Below are 19,288 nucleotides of genomic sequence, written 5' to 3' on the forward strand. Positions count from 1 at the left end.
GGCAAATCCACCAAAAAACTCAAATGTAGAATTCCATAGTTGTTTAGGAAGCTATACGAACAAGCTAGCACCCCCACTACTTGAGTCAAAAGTCCCAGATCAGTTTTTCTGATGAAACAAACAATCAAACTATCATTTAAATGCCAATACCTGTGTGAATACTGTCCCATATGTGGCACTGGGGTTCTAACAGTTTAAGACTGCCCGGCAACAAAGTAGCCTAAAAAGCCAAAAACAACCAAATACGGTTTTTGCACAGGTCCGCAAACGCCCCGCAATCGCTTCCCGTTTTAAAGAAGCATCTGAAGCAGACAGAAGAGGAAGAGATGTTTTTGATATGTTGCGTTGGAGATGTAGTGACGTCACCAGTGCAAGTGCAGCTGATTGCTCTGACAACATGTCGTCTGCTCCAGATTCGACGTGTTTGATTTGGGATCTTCCCACGTATTGTTGTAGTATATAAGAAACCAAATGTTCATCGGGCATAAACAGCAAATGTTTACTCCTCGACAGGTCTGCAAACGCTTTGTCGCCTCGATTTGTTAAAACGATTTGTTTCTAAGCCTCGACCTACGGTCTCGTTAACAAATCTCGGTTTACAAAGGAATTTGCAGACCTGTCGAGGAGTAAACATTTGCTGTTTATGCCCGATGAGTGCCCACACCCATTCACTGCAACGAAATAGCTTCATGAAACTCTGACTCGGAATCTGAGCTTTGAGACGCTTGACAAAAAAAGACATTTGGCGTGTGGTGCGTTTTAGAATTGTTAATGTGATGGGTTCCCATCGTATTTAAGACAAAATATTTTACAAAGAAGAGGTTTGTTAATGTAACTGTATATAGGGATGCGTATTGATAAGATTTTAACGATTCCGACTCCTTATCAATTCCTGCTTATCGATTTGATTCCTTATCGATTCTCTTATCGATGTTCCCCTCTACAGCCATAGGTCTGTGCGTCCTGCATCCCCACACACACACACACTCGTTCTAAACGAATTTCTCAAACTGGCTTTGACTGGCTCTGAAATGAGCTAATACCTACCACCTCTAGGCCTCTTCAGGCCTCTGTTTTCAAAACAAAATCTAGTCGGAGATAGAAACTTTCAGTTTCCTTGTGTTCAAGCTTCTATTACTCAACACCAGTAGGACTTACAGGGGTCCTAACAACAGGGGAAATAACTTCAGTGTCACCTTTCAAAAGAGACCATTTACATGCATGTACTCCAAATGGTTCAACAAAAGCTTTCAATGTACTTTGGGTATGTTGTTTAGGCGTTTTCAGGCACATTTAACAGGACTATTAAAAGGTTAAACAATTAAAATGCTAAGTTTAATATTGGATTAAAAATCGATATGCTCAGTTTAATAATGTGACACGCGAACGTTTGCTGATAACACACGCCGCCCCGATAACGTGAAATGATCAATAAGATCAATACTAATGGGAGACGAATGCCGGAGCTAAAATGTATGCTTCAAACAACGGGACAGAAGATAACTAGATCGACTACACACAATAAAGGCAAATTGCTTCACACAGTAACAAGGGGTTGTGATCACTTTTGAGCAGTTTAGCTCTACCTTAGATAGTTAGAGATGAAGCGCGAAAGTTAGCTGCGCTGCTGCATGCATCGAACACATGACGTTCCAGTAACTTCATTCCATGCTGTGTGTTCAAATGCTTCTTCCTATTTGGGTAACACTTTATAATAAGTCAACGCTTTTTGGCATTTACAAAGTATTAACTAAAAGGTAGTTAACCCTTTATAAAACATTTTGAAACATTAACAATACATTTTTAAATAGTTAATAAGCTTATTATTAAATGCTATGTTAATCATTAATAAACACTGTTAAACATTATGGATTTGATTCATAATACAATTCATAAGGTGTTTGATAACTGCATTACCATACTTTATAGACAGCTTGTTAATATAGTTGCAAACCAGTAGTTTATAATCTGTTAATGGTACATGAGCTGGTATAGAAAGCATTAGCAAATGGTGAACAAACCATTTACATTACCTTTACAAAGCATGAGTAAAAAACTAACAACATATTAACTTATGTCTTTAATTAATGTACGCCAAGTCGAATACATGATGTACACTAATACTTAGCAGATGTCTTAACAACTATTTTATAAACACTTACTAATGATGCAACTTGTGATTAGTAATGCAAGTTATAAAGCATTTACTAAGCGTTAGTTAAGGCTTTTGTGTTATTTATTAAGGTATTCTTGTCCATTCTCAAACCTCACATTCACAAAGGTATCGTAACAACTTTTTTATAAACACTTACTAATGATGCAACTTGTGATTAGTAATGCAAGTTATAAAGCATTTACTAACTGTTAGTTAAGGCTTTTGCGTGACCTAATCTAAAGTGTGAACTATCTCTGCCTTATTAAACATTTATAAGTTATTTATTAAGGTATTCTTGTCCATTCTCGAACCTCACATTCACAAAGGCTGAACATACGTTTCTCAAAAGGAAACAGACACAACACAATGTGATACACAAAATTACTATTTTATTGAAGTAATGACAGGCATGTGTCTTACTAACTACTTAGCTCTACTAGCCGAGAGTGACAGCAGTCGATACGTTAAAACCTCAGTTTGATATTTCCCGGCATGACCGAACGGTCGAGGTTAGTAAGTTGTTTATTATATGGCATTTTTAGCTCTTTTCATTTAAAACATGTAGTTTTTTTCAGCTCTACTCGTCTTCTCACGGTGTGTTTCAGGTGTTAGCACCTAGAAACCAATCTGAAATCTGAGCAACCAAACCTAGCAATCTGCCTAGCGCTTGTCGTTTATCTCTCTGTGTTCACACTTTTCTGCTCTTTTAGAAAGTTAAGAATTTCCTCGTCGCTGTTGATGTCTTCATTGTCATCTGGATAGTAAAACTCCTCGAGCTGATGTCATTTTGAAGATGACATCAGCGGAGGGCAATAAGAATACGTATCAGACCGCAGATGAGGTCAATACGCGCATAGATATATATAAAGACTTAATACGCGGCTGGCATGACTACCCATTAGCCAATCAGAACGCTCGTACTGTTGTTGCAATTGAACCAATATGCTGTTCTTATTGGTTCAGAAGACGTTCTCAAAAGAGTTGTTGATATGTTGCCTTGGAGATGTAGTGACGTCACCAGTACAAGTGCAGCTGATTGCTCTGACAAGATGGCGTCTGCTCCAGATTCGCCGTGTTTGATTTGGGATCTTCCCACGTATTGTTGTAGTATATAAGAAACCAAATGTTTACTCTTCGACAGGTCAGCAAACGCTTTGTCGCCTCAATTTGTTAAAACGATTTGTTTGACCTCGACCTACGATCTCAGTTAACAAACATTTTAACAAATCTCTGCTTTCAAAGGCGTTTGCAGACCTGTCGAGGAGTAGCTAAACATTTGCAGTTCATTACAGCCATTTTTGGAAAATAAAATACATCTTCGGGTAACCAACTTTTATACCAATTCTACTGTATTGCTTCTTAATGGAAATAAAATACTATTTTATTACCCAGGTAAATAAATTAACAGCAATTTCTTCTAAAAAACAAAAACACAACATCTATAGGCCTATAGTCTTTCTATAAATGCTTAATAAGGCATAAATAGTTCACACTTTAGATTAGGTCACGCAAAAGCCTTAACTAACAGTTAGTAAATGCTTTATTACTTGCATTACTAATCAGAAGTTGCATCATTAGTAAGTCTTTATAAAATAGTTGTTAAGATATCTGCAAAGCATAGTGTACATCCTGTATTCGACTTGGCATACATTAATTAAAGACATAAGTTAATATGTTGTTAATTATTTACTCATGCTTTATAAAGGTAATGTAAATGGTTTGTTCACCATTTGCTAATGCTTTCTATACCAGCTCATGTACCATTAACACCTTTTAAACTACTGGTTTGCAACTATATTAACAAGCTGTGTATAAAGTATGATAATGCAGTTATCAAACACCTTATGAATTGTATTATGAATAAAATGCATAATTTTTTACAGTGTTTATTAATGATCAACATAGTGTTTAATAATAAGCTTATTAACTATTTAATAATGTATTGTTAATGTTTCAAAATGTTTTATAAAGGATTAACTATTAGTTAACACTGTAAATGCCAAAAAACGTTGACTTATTATAAAGTGTTACCCATATTTGTAGTATTTCCTCCCTTCGACGAAATAGACTTTTTACACGCGTTACAAGTGGCGTTGTTGTCATTTTGTCGTACATATACGTACTATACAACCAAACTTTAGAACGCTTCTTCCTAGTTGCCATGTTTGCTGCAGTCTGTCTATGGCAAACTTTTATAGTGTATTCAGACAGACGTCCGCGTGTCCCATTATTAACTGAGCATATCGATTTTTAATCCATTATTAAACGTAGCATTTTAATTGTTTAACGGCACAGAGAATCGTTAACAGAATCGTTAAGGAATTTTGCTAACGATTCCAAGGAATCGATTCACTGGGAACCGGTTCTGAACAAGAACCGGTTCTCGATACCCATCCCTAACTGTATACATATCTCACTCATACTGGCTAATCAGCTAACATGTTAAACTCGCTGTCATGAAACTAGCCTCATTTTCACAAAAAGCTTTGAGGTAAAATTAAAAACCTTTTAAATTTAGCAAATATTATTGGGCACAAGTATTTTAGTACAGTTAATATGTAATTGAATTCCATAATTTCCCCAGGAATAACTGTAAAAACGTATTTCAGGAACGGGTTTGTCCTCCCTACAATGACGCCGCAGCATTTGGACTATTCAAAATGTTATTAATGAGTCCAATGGCTTCATTAAGCTGCCCACTATCTGCCATCTTGTCATGTCATTCAGTCTCGTCTAGATAGGGAAGGTAGGCGTTACCCAAAATCATTCTTCTTCATGTGTAAGCCAATCAGGAACTGATAATTCAGTACTCTCTCACATAGACAAGTACTCTCTCTTGCACATCCTGTTATTCTCTTACATTTACACAGTAATTATGGTTCTTACATATAACTATTCTTATTCACATAGACTATTAATATTACTTACATATACTACGATTCTGTTTCACACATACTATTTGTCTCTCTTACATATATTGTCATACTTTAGTATGATGGTGCATATAAGAGGGTATTTCTGTGTGTGTAAAAGAGAATAGCAATCTGTGTGAGAGTATGATAGTAAATAAAGTAAAGTTTGACTGTGCATGTGAGAGAGTATGCCAGTTTATGTGCAAGAGTATAATGGTGTATATGTGAGAGTATAATGGTATATAGGTGAGGTTATGGTGTTGTATGCGAGACCAAGTTGTTTATGTGTAAGAGTATAATGGTATATATGTGAAAGTATAATGGTATATATGTGAGAGTATAATGGTATATATGTGAGGTCATGGCGTGTATGTGAGACCAAGTATGAATTATGGCCTATACGGCCTCTCATAAGTTTCACTTCTTTGTTTCAACATGAAATGATGCATTCAAACTATACTGCATCTCAATGCCCTAATAAGGTCATACATAGTTTGCAAAGGACAACAAAAAAAAGCTTCAATATGAGAGACACTGAGGAGATAAGAGCACAGTGAGGAGTAGCTGAGAGGAGTGTTAGAGGACTGTTGATGTGAGTCATATCAGCTGGGATTTGTGATCTAACAGTGTCTATCTCTTCATCTTGTGCGTGGAAGATGTGAAATAATCAGCACTTAGTCTATCTGTATCCCGGCTGGCAGCAGTGGCTTTGCTCAACTTTCCCTCAAAGTACAGAGCCACAAATATGTGCACAGTCACTGAAGCATGTAGCTATGAAAATTAGGGACATGCACAGAGCACTGACTAACCTCCCTAAAAAAACAAGAAGCCTGCAAAGCCAGCGAGAGGGTATTGGTCAAATGTAGACGGACAGTGTCAGAGGTTGAATCAGTGCAGTTAGAGGTTTTTGGGGTTCTCATTCTCTTCGAGGTTGTCTGTCTTTCTACCTTTCTTCTCTCTCTTTCTCTCTTCATCGGGCCTTTCCCCTCTGCTCTATCTAGTCTGACGAAGCCGTACTGACATCTCCCCGTCACACAGCCCACAGGATGGAGATGGGCATCACAGTCGCGGTCATGCGATCTTCAAGCGAGGGGGCTTCACCGGGGGGTGGGGGGGGGGGGGAGCGGGCATGCAACGTCAACTCTGGATCATGACCATGACAGTGGCTTGCTAGGATTCTGAGGACAGATGAACTGCTGGGCCTGTCCTTATGGGGTTCAGAGCACCGTAGGGATGCGAAGGGCAAAATGAACACGCACTCCCAAAATATTAATTGTGTAAACTGACTCTCTTCCTGAAGCGCCAAGTCACCCGTTCTGCCAAGTCGAATGTGTGTCAAAATGTGGAGTTCAGGCAAAGGAACTTTGTCATTTGGTGTAATGAGTTAAGTTGTGAATTTTAAATTATGTTACTGCAGTACCCACAGAAACCCAATATTATATTAGAATATGTTATACATTGATATGGATCCATTTATAGGCCCTACCTCTTATCAGATTATACTCTGTTTGGTTTGACTTTTGTTTGACATCACTAAGAGAGGAAGAGAGGAGGATAAAGAGGGAGAGAAGGCGATGGAGCTGGATGGAGTCAGCACACAGAGAGTGTCATCACTAAGAGATCAAGAACCAGATGAGAAAGTGGACAGGTAATCAAGACCATGTAGATGCTATGTGTTTTTGCCTGCATTAAATGTTTCCAGGAGTACATTTAGGCGACAAAGCTAAATTCTCCCAGAGAAGTATAAGGCATGATCCGCAGAGATATTTTAAGCAAAAAGGGGAGAAGGGTTGAGATTGAGGGACTGTTCCTTAGGGTAAACTGGGTTGGGTTGTGGGGTGAGTTGACCCAATGTCAATGTATTTTTCATTTATTGTTAAATAATTGTATTAATAAAAAAAATAATCTATTATTTTTTTTGTCATTTAGCAGACACTCTTATCCAGAGTGACTTACAGTAAGTACAGGGACATTCCCCCGAGGCAAGTAGGGTGAAGGGCCTTGCCCAAGACCACAACGTCATTTTGCACGGCCGGGAATCGAACTGGCAACCTTCAGATTACTAGCCTGCTTCCCTAACCGCTCAGCCACCTGACTTCCAGTGAAATTCTGGATTTAGCAGGGGGTTTAACTACGGTGGCCCTGAAGTGCAAAACACTCCCCCCAAATGTGAGTCAACTCCCCCCAAATAGGATGACTTGCTCACCTCCCCCCAAAACAAAGACACGCTCCGCCAAATGGGAAACAACATTAAATCAACTCAAAAACACATTACATTAACTCAAACCGGAAAGGGTTGGTACAACACTTTCGTTGCTGAATGGATGCAGTAACTAACAGGAAATAAGAAATTGGTCTACAGAAGTATGAAATGCAATAGCCTGACAAGAGTTACGTGCACCACCATTTGTTTGGCTATCGGAGCATGTAGCAAGTACTTATGCAAAAGTATTACCTGTTCGATGTTACATGCTTCGATGGCCAAACAACTGTTCTGGTGCACGTAACTCTGTCATTATTTCATTTTGTACTTCTATTGATCAATTTCTTATTTCATGTTAGTTACTGCATCCATTCAGCGACGAAAGTACCAACCCTTTCCGGTTTGAGTTCATGTAATGTAGTTTTGAGGTAATGTCGTTTCCCATTTGGGGGAGCGTGTCTTTGTATTGGGGGGAGGTGAGCAAGTCATCCTATTTGGGGGGAGTTGACTCGTATTTGGGGGGAGTGTTTTTATTTGGGGGATGTACTCATATTAGTGGGTGTGTTTTGCACTTCAGGGCCACCGTATTTAACCCTTTTGCAAGGCACTGTATGAATATCCATGTCACATTCTCATTAAGGGCTGAGAATCCCTAAAGGTCTGATCCTAGAACTGCCCCTAATGAGACCTTTGCTGTTGGATGAAACTGGCAACAGCTTATGCAGTAAGAAATTAAGGTTATATTGAAATGTGGTAACACTCATATTCTCATAGCCATGGAAATGTAAAATGTAAACTTAGTTCTTGGTATTTTCCAGAGAAGTAAGGCTGCATAGAATAGGTATGGATTCAGCACCAGTGAAGTTTGATGGCTAGGATAGGGGAGGGAGCAGATGGCTGACTTGTGTGTGTGCTTCAGACTCCCCCGATCTTCTCCTCAGCTCTAATTTCTCCTCACTTACTGCAAATAGCAAGTGACACAGTCAGAAGCTAAGCCCTGCGTTACACTTCTTCAAAACGTCACATCTATTGTGGAGCCGGCAACTCTTTAGGACAACAGGGTTAATTTGCTTGTTAGTTTACTATTCATAAAATGCATTCATGTTTTGCTTCACCGATTCATGTAATTAACTAAATGAATCCTCTTCACTCATGAAGGGGAAGGATATTTATAGAACACAAGGTAACACTTTATAATAAGTCAACGCTTTTTGGCATTTACAAAGTGTTAACCAATAGTTAATTAATCCTTTATAAAACATTTTGAAACATTAACAATACATTATTAAATAGTTAATAAGTTTATATTAAACACTATGTTGATCATTAATAAACACTGTTAAATATTATGGATTTTATTCATAATACAATATAAGGTGTTTGATAACTGCATTATCATACTTTAAAGACAGCTTGTTAATATAGTTGCAAACCAGTAGTTTAAAAGGTGTTAGCGGTACATGAGCTGGTATAGAAAGCATTAGCAAATGGTGAACAAACCATTTACATTACCTTTACAAAGCATGAGTAAATCACTAACAACATATTAACTTATGTCTTTAATTAAAGTTTGCCAAGTGGAATACATTATGTACACTAATACTTAGCAGATATCTTAACAACTATTTTATAAAGACTTACTAATGATGCAACTTCTGATTAGTAATGCAAGTTATAAAGCATTTACTAACTGTTAGTTAAGGCTTTTGCGTGACCTAATCTAAAGTGTGAACTATCTATGCCTTATTAAACATTTATAAGTTATTTATTAAGGTATTCTTGTCCATTCTCGAACCTCACATTCACAAAGGCTGAACATACGTTTCTCAAAAGGAAAAAGACACAACACAATGTGATACTCAAAATTACTATTTTATTGAAGTAACGACAGGCATGTGTCTTACTAGTACTTACTACTTAGCTCTACTACAGTAACCGAGAGTGACAGCGGTCGATACGTTAAAACCTCAGTTTGATAGCTATTTCCCGGCATGACCGAACGGTCGAGGTTAGTAAGTTGTTTATTATATGCCATTTTTAGCTCTTTCCATTTAACTAAAACATGTCGTTTTGTTCAGCTCTACTCAAGTCTTCTCACGGTGTGTTTCAGGTGTTAGCACCTAGCAACCAATCTGAAATCTGAGCAACCAAACCTAGCAATCTGCCTAGCGCTTGTCGTTTATCTCTCTGTGTTCACACTTTTCTGCTCTTTCAGAAAGTTAAGAATTTCCTCGTCGCTGTTGATGTCTTCATTGTCATCTGGATAGTAAAACTCCTCGATCTTCATTTTGAAGATGACATCAGCGGAGGGCAATATGAATACGTATCAGACCGCAGATGAGGTCAATACGCCATAGATATATATAGACCATGAATACGCGGCTAGCATGACTACCCATTAGCCAATCAGAACGCTCGTAATGTTGTCGCAATTGAACCAATATGCTGTTCTTATTGGTCCAGAAGACGTTCTCAAAAGAGTTGTTGATATGTTGCCTTGGAGATGTAGTGACGTCACCAGTACAAGTGCAGCTGATTGCTCTGAGAAGATGGCGTCTGCTCCAGATTCGCCGTGTTTGATTTGGAATCTTCCCACATATTGTTGTAGTATATAAGAAACCAAATGTTTACTCTTCGACAGGTCAGCAAACGCTTTGTCGCCTCAATTTGTTAAAACGATTTGTTTGTAACGTTTTAACAAATCTCTGCTTTCAAAGGCGTTTGCAGACCTGTCGAGGAGTAGCTAAACATTTGCAGTTTATTACAGCCATTTTTGGAAAATAAAATACAGCCTTGGGTAACCAACTTTTATACCAATTCTAGTGTCTTGCTTCTTAATGGAAATAAAATACTATTTTATTACCCAGGTAAATAAATTAACAGCTATTTCTTCTAAAAAACAAAAACACAATATCTATATAGTCTATAAATACTTAATAAGGCATAGATAGTTCACACTTTAGATTAGGTCACGCAAAAGCCTTAACTAACAGTTAGTAAATGCTTTATAACTTGCATTACTAATCAGAAGTTGCATCATTAGTAAGTCTTTATAAAATAGTTGTTAAGATATCTGCAAAGCATAGCCTAGTGTACATCATGTATTCGACTTGGCATACATTAATTAAAGACCTAAGTAAATACGTTGTTAGTTATTTACTCATGCTTTATAAAGGTAATGTAAATGGTTTGTTCACCATTTGCTAATGCTTTCTATACCAGCTCATGTACCATTAACACCTTTTAAACTACTGGTTTGCAACTATATTAACAAGCTGTCTATAAAGTATGATAATGCAGTTATTAAACACCTTATGAATTGTATTATGAATAAAATCCATAATTGTTAACAGTGTTTATTAATGATCAACATAGTGTTTAATAATAAGCTTATTAACTATTTAATAATGTATTGTTAATGTTTCAAAATGTTTTATAAAGGATTAACTAACTATTAGTTAACACTTTGTAAATGCCAAAAAGCGTTGACTTATTATAAAGTGTTACCGAACACAATTCATATCTACATAGTGAGGGACATTGCAGGCATATCTAGCAGTGTGTTTACAGTAATAGGCTTGGGGACGCCCTGCTACTGCGCCCCAACCACTACGAACTTCAATGCCAAGACTTATACATTTTCCAAATGATAACTCAAGTGCCACCTTCCCAATACAGACTGGTGCCCTGTCTATATATGGTTCTTCTTCCCCATGCAAAGCTGGCTGAGCCCCTTTCACATAACGCACTTCAAAGCAATCCGTTTCCCTCTGTATAAATGTGTGAGTGTCTCGTCATTAATCCGCTTAAAACAAGCACAAGTGCAGGGCCTTTTCCATTTCAAGAGGCTGGTGTTCTGTTCGTGCTGGCAATGTTTATTCTCCAAAGAATGAAACTGTTGTCAGCGACTCCCGCCACCACTCATTCTGTGGAAAGGTCCAGGCCCAACTGCTATTTCAAGAATATAAACCTGAGTGTACAACTGGGTGATCTAGGCCTAGAGTACTTCCAATGTGAAGTGGAAGATTACGTAAAGTGGGTACTGGAATCCTAGTAAAATAAAAGATTCATTATAAAAATCACAGGTAAAAGAAAGACTAAGAATCTTATGAATGGCATTTTTGCTCAGAGTGCATGTCATATCTTTCAATAGATTTTTTTCCGACTACATATCTATTATGCTACAGCTGCTGGCTCTTGCTTCAAAAACTTGTAACCCTAATATATATATATATATATACATCTAAAAATGCATAGTTAGCATTAGCATCCCATTCTGATCACAATGATCATTTGTTGCCATTTGTTTCCTCCACAGCCAAGCAGCAGTGAGTCATCAAATCTTGCCTTCTGTGAGCAGCCAAATGAGGTAATGACTACACTCGCATGCTCACTGCACATCATGACAGATCCTACTGATTGAGTGGGGTGGAATACAGATACTAAAATAAAATACATTTCATAGGTCATATTACTACTTAGAATATTCATTTGTGACACAACGTTGCTGTGTATGCCTCTCCAGGCTCACAACTGTATGATGTCATGGCAGAAAGAAATAAGAAAGACAGGAGAGGCAAAGCTGAGAGAACATGAAACAGAAGAGGAAGCAGAAATAGAGGGCACACGAGAGGCTGAAAATGTACATTTGTTTTCGCCCCTCAGGCATATGGATATATTATGAAGTTATTAAAAAATAAAAAATGGATTAATAAAACAAGAAAGTTGGACAGGACAACATATAGACTTGTATGGACTGGAATGATATGCTGTAATAAGGCCAATACTTTTTTTGGGAACTACAGTATTTTTATAGGGCAAGTATTAGTCAATGTGCAGTCACCTAGTCTTGTTTAAAGGTACACCCTTACAAACAAGCATAGTGACAAAAACAAATTAATGTTGTTTACCAGATCTCGTCATTCTGGAACTCCAGTGCTCCATGGGTGTCCTCAAAGTCCTCTCCACCTCCCTTCGCTGAACCCTCAATGGTCTTGTAGGGTACGACAACTACTCCACGAGCTCCTGAGGTACGAATGACCTTCACCTCCATCATCCCAATGCTCTCGCTAATGGTCATCACCGGTTCTTCGAATGTAAAGATCCCGGCGTGGTCATCGTCAAAGATGGTCACCGTGGCTGTGCATGGTAGGCCAAGACCTGCCAGGGTGTCCACGTGATTGGCCTCTGAGTGTCTGACACCTGTGCCCTCAGAAATTACCTTTACGTTGCTGAGGTGGACCAAGAAATGCTCGTCTTCCTCAAATATGTCATCGTCAATGATGTCTATTCGGATCTCCTTCTCCGTCTCACCGGGCTTGAAGACCACTGTGCCCTCAGTGAATTGGTAGTCTGATCCGGCATTGGCTGTTGCATCTTCAGTGCGGTATTCCACTGAAACGGTATTGGTCAAGTCACCACCACGACGAACCACATTCAGCGCTACAGTACCACAGTTCTCTAAGCACTGGTATGTACCAGGGTCAAAAAAAATCTTTGATGAGAAGTCATTGTCCGAAACCTCTGACCGAACCTCGTGAGCACCAATGGCTTTCCTGGCTTGGTCGGCAGCATGTTTCTTCAAAACATTCCCAGCTCCTGTCATGATCCTGGTTGCCTGGCAACGGTAAAAGGCACGACTTTTCTGCTGTTGGGTCAACACCTGATAATTTGCCAATTCAATGAGCTGCTCCGTTTCTTTCTCCGGGTGTTTTTGTTTCAGCTCCTTCAAGATCTTGGCCATTTCCCGTCTGGCTTCCTCATTGTCCAGATCTCTCTCGTCCATTGCCATGTCTCCATCCATGCAATCCTCTCCATGAGAATTGAGCATCTTGCCCTCCATTTCAATGTCGACCTTTGAGGGAAGCTGAGGGTCTCCTTCAGTTTCAATGATCATCCCTTTCTGCTTCCCAGCTCTATAGCGCTTGTACACATACTTATAGAAAAGAAGTCTGCGGTCAGCGACATAAGCAAACCCCACGAACAGCGGGAAGAAAAACAGAGTGAGAAGGCCTTCCCACACTTCTACAATCCCAGGAGAGATAACAGCCAAGATCAGATAAAGCCAGATGTAAGCGAATATACTCCATGTTGCTGTGACAAAAAATACCCTCAAATGTTTCACTTTTCTGGTCTCTCCATTGGGGATGACAGAAACACAGAGGCCAATGATAACAAACATGTTGAAGGCAGCGCTTCCGACAATTGTGTTAGGGCCCAGTTCACCTGCATGAAAACCATGGCCACACACCTCAACGACGGAGAGTAGGATTTCTGGGGCAGACGATCCTAACGCCATTAGAGTCAAGTTGGACACAGTCTCATTCCATATGCGCACGGTCGTTGTGATTTTTTCCCCGTTCGGTTTCTTGATGGTAATCTCTCTCTCCTGTGAAGTAATGACCTCAATGGAAGCCATGAATCTATCTGCGATAATAGAAACCCCCAGGAACATGTAAAACAAGCCTACAAAGTAAACAGTGGCTCTTGCCAACTGATCGGCAAAGGCTGGGTTTTCTGGTTTCCATACCGCCAGGATAACACCAGGTGTGCATTTATGTGTCCCTCCACCACATTGTGTACTATTCCCATCATCTGTAGAGTTAGTTTCCATGCTTAGTTTGGGACTCCCTGCTCTTGAATACTGAATTTGAGATGAAAATGCTGACAAAAACACAGCAAGCTGAAGAATGAATAGCATGGATGAAGTCCCAGTCTGCGCCATGGTGCTGATAAGATGTTATTAACAGGCCCTCTTTTCCGTGTCCCTGTCAGAAAAGAAAAAATGTATGTTTTACAGATCGTTACAGACATTGGATTCATATTTTCTTGACGATGAGAGTTTTTGTTATGAAAAATATGTTACATTTGGGATTCTCTCATAGACTGTCTTCAATACAGGATGTTATTGTTGTTTTAATGTTTTTTGTTAGTTACCCTAATAGCTAAAGGACATACATAACATGTTTTGCCTGAATTCCATGCCAATGCTGTTGTAACCCTACATAGCATTGAAAACCAAATGAACAACTTTTAAAGTGCATCTGAAAATAATTGTTTTTCCTAGCAGACACTTGCAGTAGGTCCTAAACATTTTCTGATATCTAAGATACAGGCCTGTAATGCATACACACATAATACAGATTTTTGCATGTGGTATTATTTAATCCTCATCCTGAATAATAAGTATGATTACATATGGTTCCACTTACATCAATTGACAGCAGATTGCATAATAAATCATTGGAATGATAGAATACCAAATAATCTAACTTTTACAAAGTGTTTCTATTTTGTCGACATTATCTTTCACCTTCCTTAAAAAAAAAAATCTTGCTTATCAACACACAGTACACCACAATGACAAAGTAAAACGCCACCAGTAATCTGAAATATCCCATTTAGTATGCACACCTGAGTACAAATAAAGTAGAAATGTTTGTTACTTGGCGAAATAATTTTGCAAGCATTTACTTCCTGAAGGCTGAGCCATCATCGTTACCTTGGTACTAGCCGTGATGCTATGTACCATGCTGATATTACATAACATAATTCAAAGCTGATAATATGCATTTCAAAGTGTCTCTATATGAGAATTAAGCCCGCCAGCATCAAAGCCCAATTATGGCCCGGTTTCTGAGGTTTGCTGTAAGTATGGATCACTTCTGTGTTTGTTTCTCCTTAATCATTTCATTATTGATATTCTTTAGAACATCATTCAGGAGAAACAACTGTGTAATGATTTGTTGGTTTTCTACCTCTGACCCTTCTTGACTTGCAGTCATTTAGTTATCTGCAATTAAATCAGTCAGACTAATTAAGAGTAAAGTTGAGATGTAGTCTCAAATACAATTTTTATAAATTATTTTGTTATAATTCTTACACAATGTTTCACAAAAAGCCAGCAAAAGTTTAAACATGGCAGTATAACAAAGTTAAATTGCTTCTCTCATTCCACAGTGAAACTTCCATGTGCCACTGTATTTTTTTTCGACTCCTCGGTACTTTCAGAATGTGTCTGCATGTGTGAGCTTAGTATCCTATACGCTCTTTCCATGCATTACATATCCACACAGCCGTTTCACACAAATCCATTGAATTTGAATATGAAAAGGAATAATTACGTCAAAACGTTTCAAATATAGCACACGCCATTCACATTCAGAATTAAAAAAATCGATATGTGATAAGAAAGAACTTTATTAACCCATACTATAAGCACGAATAGCCTACTCAGGTTTGGTTACGGTATGAGATCGGTCCATCATTGCCTTCAAAACAAATACATAAAATAAAGAAACATTAGCCTTATAAATGTAAAAAATAGGTTGCTTTGTGATGACCTACCTTTTCATTCCCGTTGTCGTGCAAGGAGACAAATTTGAAATAGCCTGAGGCAAATTTTGAATAACATTGAGGCAGCTGCTTTGAACTTTCCTAACTCACACTAAACCTCCGGATCTCAAAGAAGTTCCTGAAAGCATCAATACCTTTTCTTTGAAAAAAAATTGTCGAGGTGAGGCAAGTCAACTCACATGCACCCGGTCGTCGTTGTCAGCTCTCGGTTTTCGCGCTGCTGCTGATGCGCTTGGCTTGTGCATCACCTCTCTCTCTCTCTCTCTCTCTCTCTCTCTCTCTCTCTCTCTCTCTCTCTCTCTCTCTCTCTCTCTCTCTCTCTCTCTCTCTCTCACGCTTGCGCACGGATGAATCAGGGCCAGGGGCATGACAAATGGTGAGATAGGCTACTGCTGCTGCACTTTTTTAAATTTAAATGTAACAATTTGTTATAAAACGGACTGCTTTCTCCATTCACCTCATTCACCGTCCTACAATTTACACTGATAATATTTCCGTTTAGAAGGGTATTTTTTATTTTGCTGAGGGGTCTGTCTCATTGTTGCACTTAGATAACAAGATACTCATTGCATAATGTGGACAGCATTCACTGCTCACCATGAAACTTAGTAGAGATGTATTATAGCTCCCTACAGAAATGTACGCTGTTGCTTGTAATCTTGAGTCATGGCAATGCCATGTCAGGTCAAGTTACCCAATGCCCAGCTTGTTGTCTCCCCTTGTTAGGCCAGTTCGTCTCGAGGCCTGCAGTGGAAGTCCACCAAACAGCCAACTGATATGAATCATATGTCAGATGATGCTGCAACAGTCACCCTTTGAATTATGCTGATCTGTGGCATAGCACAACACTGGTGCTTGCACACAGACTGCACACACAAACAACTATTGAGGCTATTTCGAAACTGACTTGAAATGGACGGTCACACTTTGTCATGGACATAAAAGAAAGGTGAGGGTCCAGTGGTTGTACTAGTGTGATGTGGCAAGTTGCAATTTTGCTCCTTCTGAATAAGGCCTCCAGTGGCTTGGCAAAGCATTCAAATGAACCCAGTTTCCACCTGTCAGTGGAGCTAATGGTAGTCCTCATGGACATTCTTCACCTTGGATAACATCTATGAAGATTAGAGGGTACAGACCAGGAGAACTTGATGAGTCAGGCCATGTTTTTATGTTTTTTATTCTGCTTGCTACTGCTTTGAGATGATGGACCACACCTGGTAACACTTAATTTGAACTCTTAGGATGCACCTTCACTGCCCTCAAAATCACCACATGGCAAAGCATATTCTAATGCATAGAATATTCTTTATGTACAGATATGTATGTTTATGTACAGATATATTGACATCCACCTGTAGCTAGTTAACACTAATGTGTCATTGTTAATACTTCTAATCATTGTTCTACACACTACCACTATTGTCCTACTTGTGCAACACCAGATACATTTTTAGTGTTTACCCAGAACTTCGGGTAACTTTTTGCAGCAAAATTCTAGTTTCAATTTTCGTTTTAACTTTAGAGTCAAATGACCTTGGAACTAACCTTGCTCTCTGGTTTTCTCAGCTGACACGGAGACTACTTAGTAAATAATTCTGTTACCCATCCCCTGGGGAGAAAGGAGGCATTTTGTTCCTGTCTACAAATTCCCTGCTGGCAGTGAGCCCTTTGCCAGCCTGCCTTGGCATTTCTGCTCGATTTTGTGGGTCCAATGTGTCATACTGTAGCCAAATCTTAAAAGCCTTCTACAGTCACAAGAAGTTATCCACACTTGTTTGTCACTGCCTTTTTGGTGAACCTAAACATACAATCTAGGACTGTTCTCTTAGTCCTACAGCATACCTTGTTTCAGACAGATTAAGCAACTTTGTCACAAGTTGATTACTAGACAGGGTAAATTAACTATTGACAACATTAGCATAGCTTAATAATCATAAGTAATTTTATGGAATGGCAACTGTTGCAATGGTCTTTAATCTTTACATGTGGCGAACGACATCAATCAAATGAATTGATAGTTCTGCAAAGACTATAACCCTGGCATCAAGGTGAACCATTTCTCAGAACAAAGTGCTGAAAAGTGTCAAGAATCTGTTCTATGATGGCAAGTGTCCATCTCTGAGCACATTCACATAGGCATAGTTCACATAGTTCATCTCTCAACCATAGCCTTTACCAAGGCTAACCTACCAAATCGAATCCTTTTTAACCCTTGTGTTATCTTCGGGTCGTTCTGACCCATCAGTCATTGTGACCCACCGTCGTATTGCGACAACTTTACCGCATACAAAAACAAAGTGAAGCATTTTCTTTTAACAGTTGGGCTGTCTCAGACCCCCCACATTGCGAAGGTTAAAAGAAAATTATTTGTATTTGTTTTTTTATTGGGTAAAATTGGGTAAACACAACGATGGTTCGTTATGAACCTTTGGGTCATGTGACCCGAAGGCAGCACGAGGGTTAAGACAGCCACAGCTTGAAACATTTTTGTGCAGTGAAAGACCAAATCATCTTCCTCATTACTTTCTCTCTCAGGACACAGGACAGTACAGTTGGTGAACACACACACCAACTGTACTGTCCTGTACTGTACTGTACTGTACTGTACACACACACCCATACTGTATACACACACATCTACAGCCAAAATCTCCCATACCCGAACCTTGAACAAACATCTCAAGGAAAAAAGTTCTGTTAGTAAATAAAAGAGTGCTGACAAAGCACGGTGGCTTGCAAGATGCCTTGTACTCACCTCTGAAGTCCCAACGGAGCTGTGAGAGAAGAGACACTGCTCAGCGGGGAGAACAGGGTGCGATAACCTCTCTAAATTTAACAGAAACAGACATTGTCTCGGGACACTGTTCCCCCCTGAGTGTCTCTAAACATGGCCCGCATAGCTGGCTTTGCTGCTTATCGTCCTCCTTAGCGTGAGCTATAGCCATACAAGGCTCTACATCAGAGACTGTCACCACGTTGCGGAAGCAGGGGCCAGCTATCTGGCAGCTCCCTGTCGCCACTGCCACGTGGGAGATAAAGGGCTCGGCCGGCGGGTACCTTTTTGATGGCGCGGGGCCCGAGGAGGAATGTCAGCGTAAGTGGTCCACCACCCTACATCCCGCCACCTCCATCTCCCCCCCCCTCACCCCTGCACCGCCACCGTGGTGATTTTCCACTGTTCCCATGCCCTCTGACTGCGGAGGTGACGTCTTATGATCCTCTGTTAAGGACTGGGGGGGGGGGGGGGGGAGGGAGAGTGATGGTTCAGAGCTGAATACACAGACAGAAAATGCGAAGATGCATTTTTGTTGGATCTCTGCATTCAAAATATAATGTTCAGATCTGTGGCAGACTTTCTTTTTTGCTCCGGTGGGTGTCTTGTTCTTTCTCACACAGAAGTACCTCTCCATGCGTGAGACTGAAGAAACACACAAGTTAAAACCTTGATTTCACAACACAAGTCACGCCTCCCTTAACCCTTGTGCTGCCTTCAGGTCACATGACCCAAAGGTTCATAACGAACCACCGTTGTGTTTACCCAATTTTACCCAATACAAAAACAAATAAAAATAATTTTCTTTTAACCATTGCAATGTGGGGGGTCTGAGACAGCCCAACAGTTAAAAGAAAATGCTTCACTTTGTTTTTGTAGGAGGTAAATTT

General features: G+C 39.4%; 1 protein-coding gene across 5 annotated transcripts in view; it reads right to left on the bottom strand.

Moving 5' to 3' along the window:
• The window catches only part of slc8a1a (solute carrier family 8 member 1a), a 33,853-nt gene extending 15,315 nt beyond the window's left edge, over positions 1-18,538 (bottom strand). For 2 of the 5 annotated variants that reach the window (XM_062448059.1, XM_062448055.1), the window contains exons 1-2: positions 18,381-18,538; positions 12,181-14,037 (exon numbers count right to left, since the gene is read on the bottom strand). In XM_062448059.1, coding sequence (XP_062304043.1) covers positions 12,181-13,994 — 1,814 coding nt within the window. In that variant the 5' untranslated portion in view covers positions 13,995-14,037; positions 18,381-18,538. Of the gene's footprint in view, positions 1-12,180; positions 14,038-15,616; positions 15,765-15,804; positions 15,932-18,380 lie in introns of those variants that run through there. The other 3 variants (XM_062448058.1, XM_062448056.1, XM_062448060.1) reach the window with 3 other exon arrangements.
• Between the last annotated feature and the right edge of the window lie 750 nt (positions 18,539-19,288).

The sequence above is a fragment of the Osmerus eperlanus genome, chromosome 22, assembly GCF_963692335.1.
Source record: "Osmerus eperlanus chromosome 22, fOsmEpe2.1, whole genome shotgun sequence".
Taxonomy (NCBI): Eukaryota; Metazoa; Chordata; class Actinopteri; order Osmeriformes; family Osmeridae; genus Osmerus; species Osmerus eperlanus.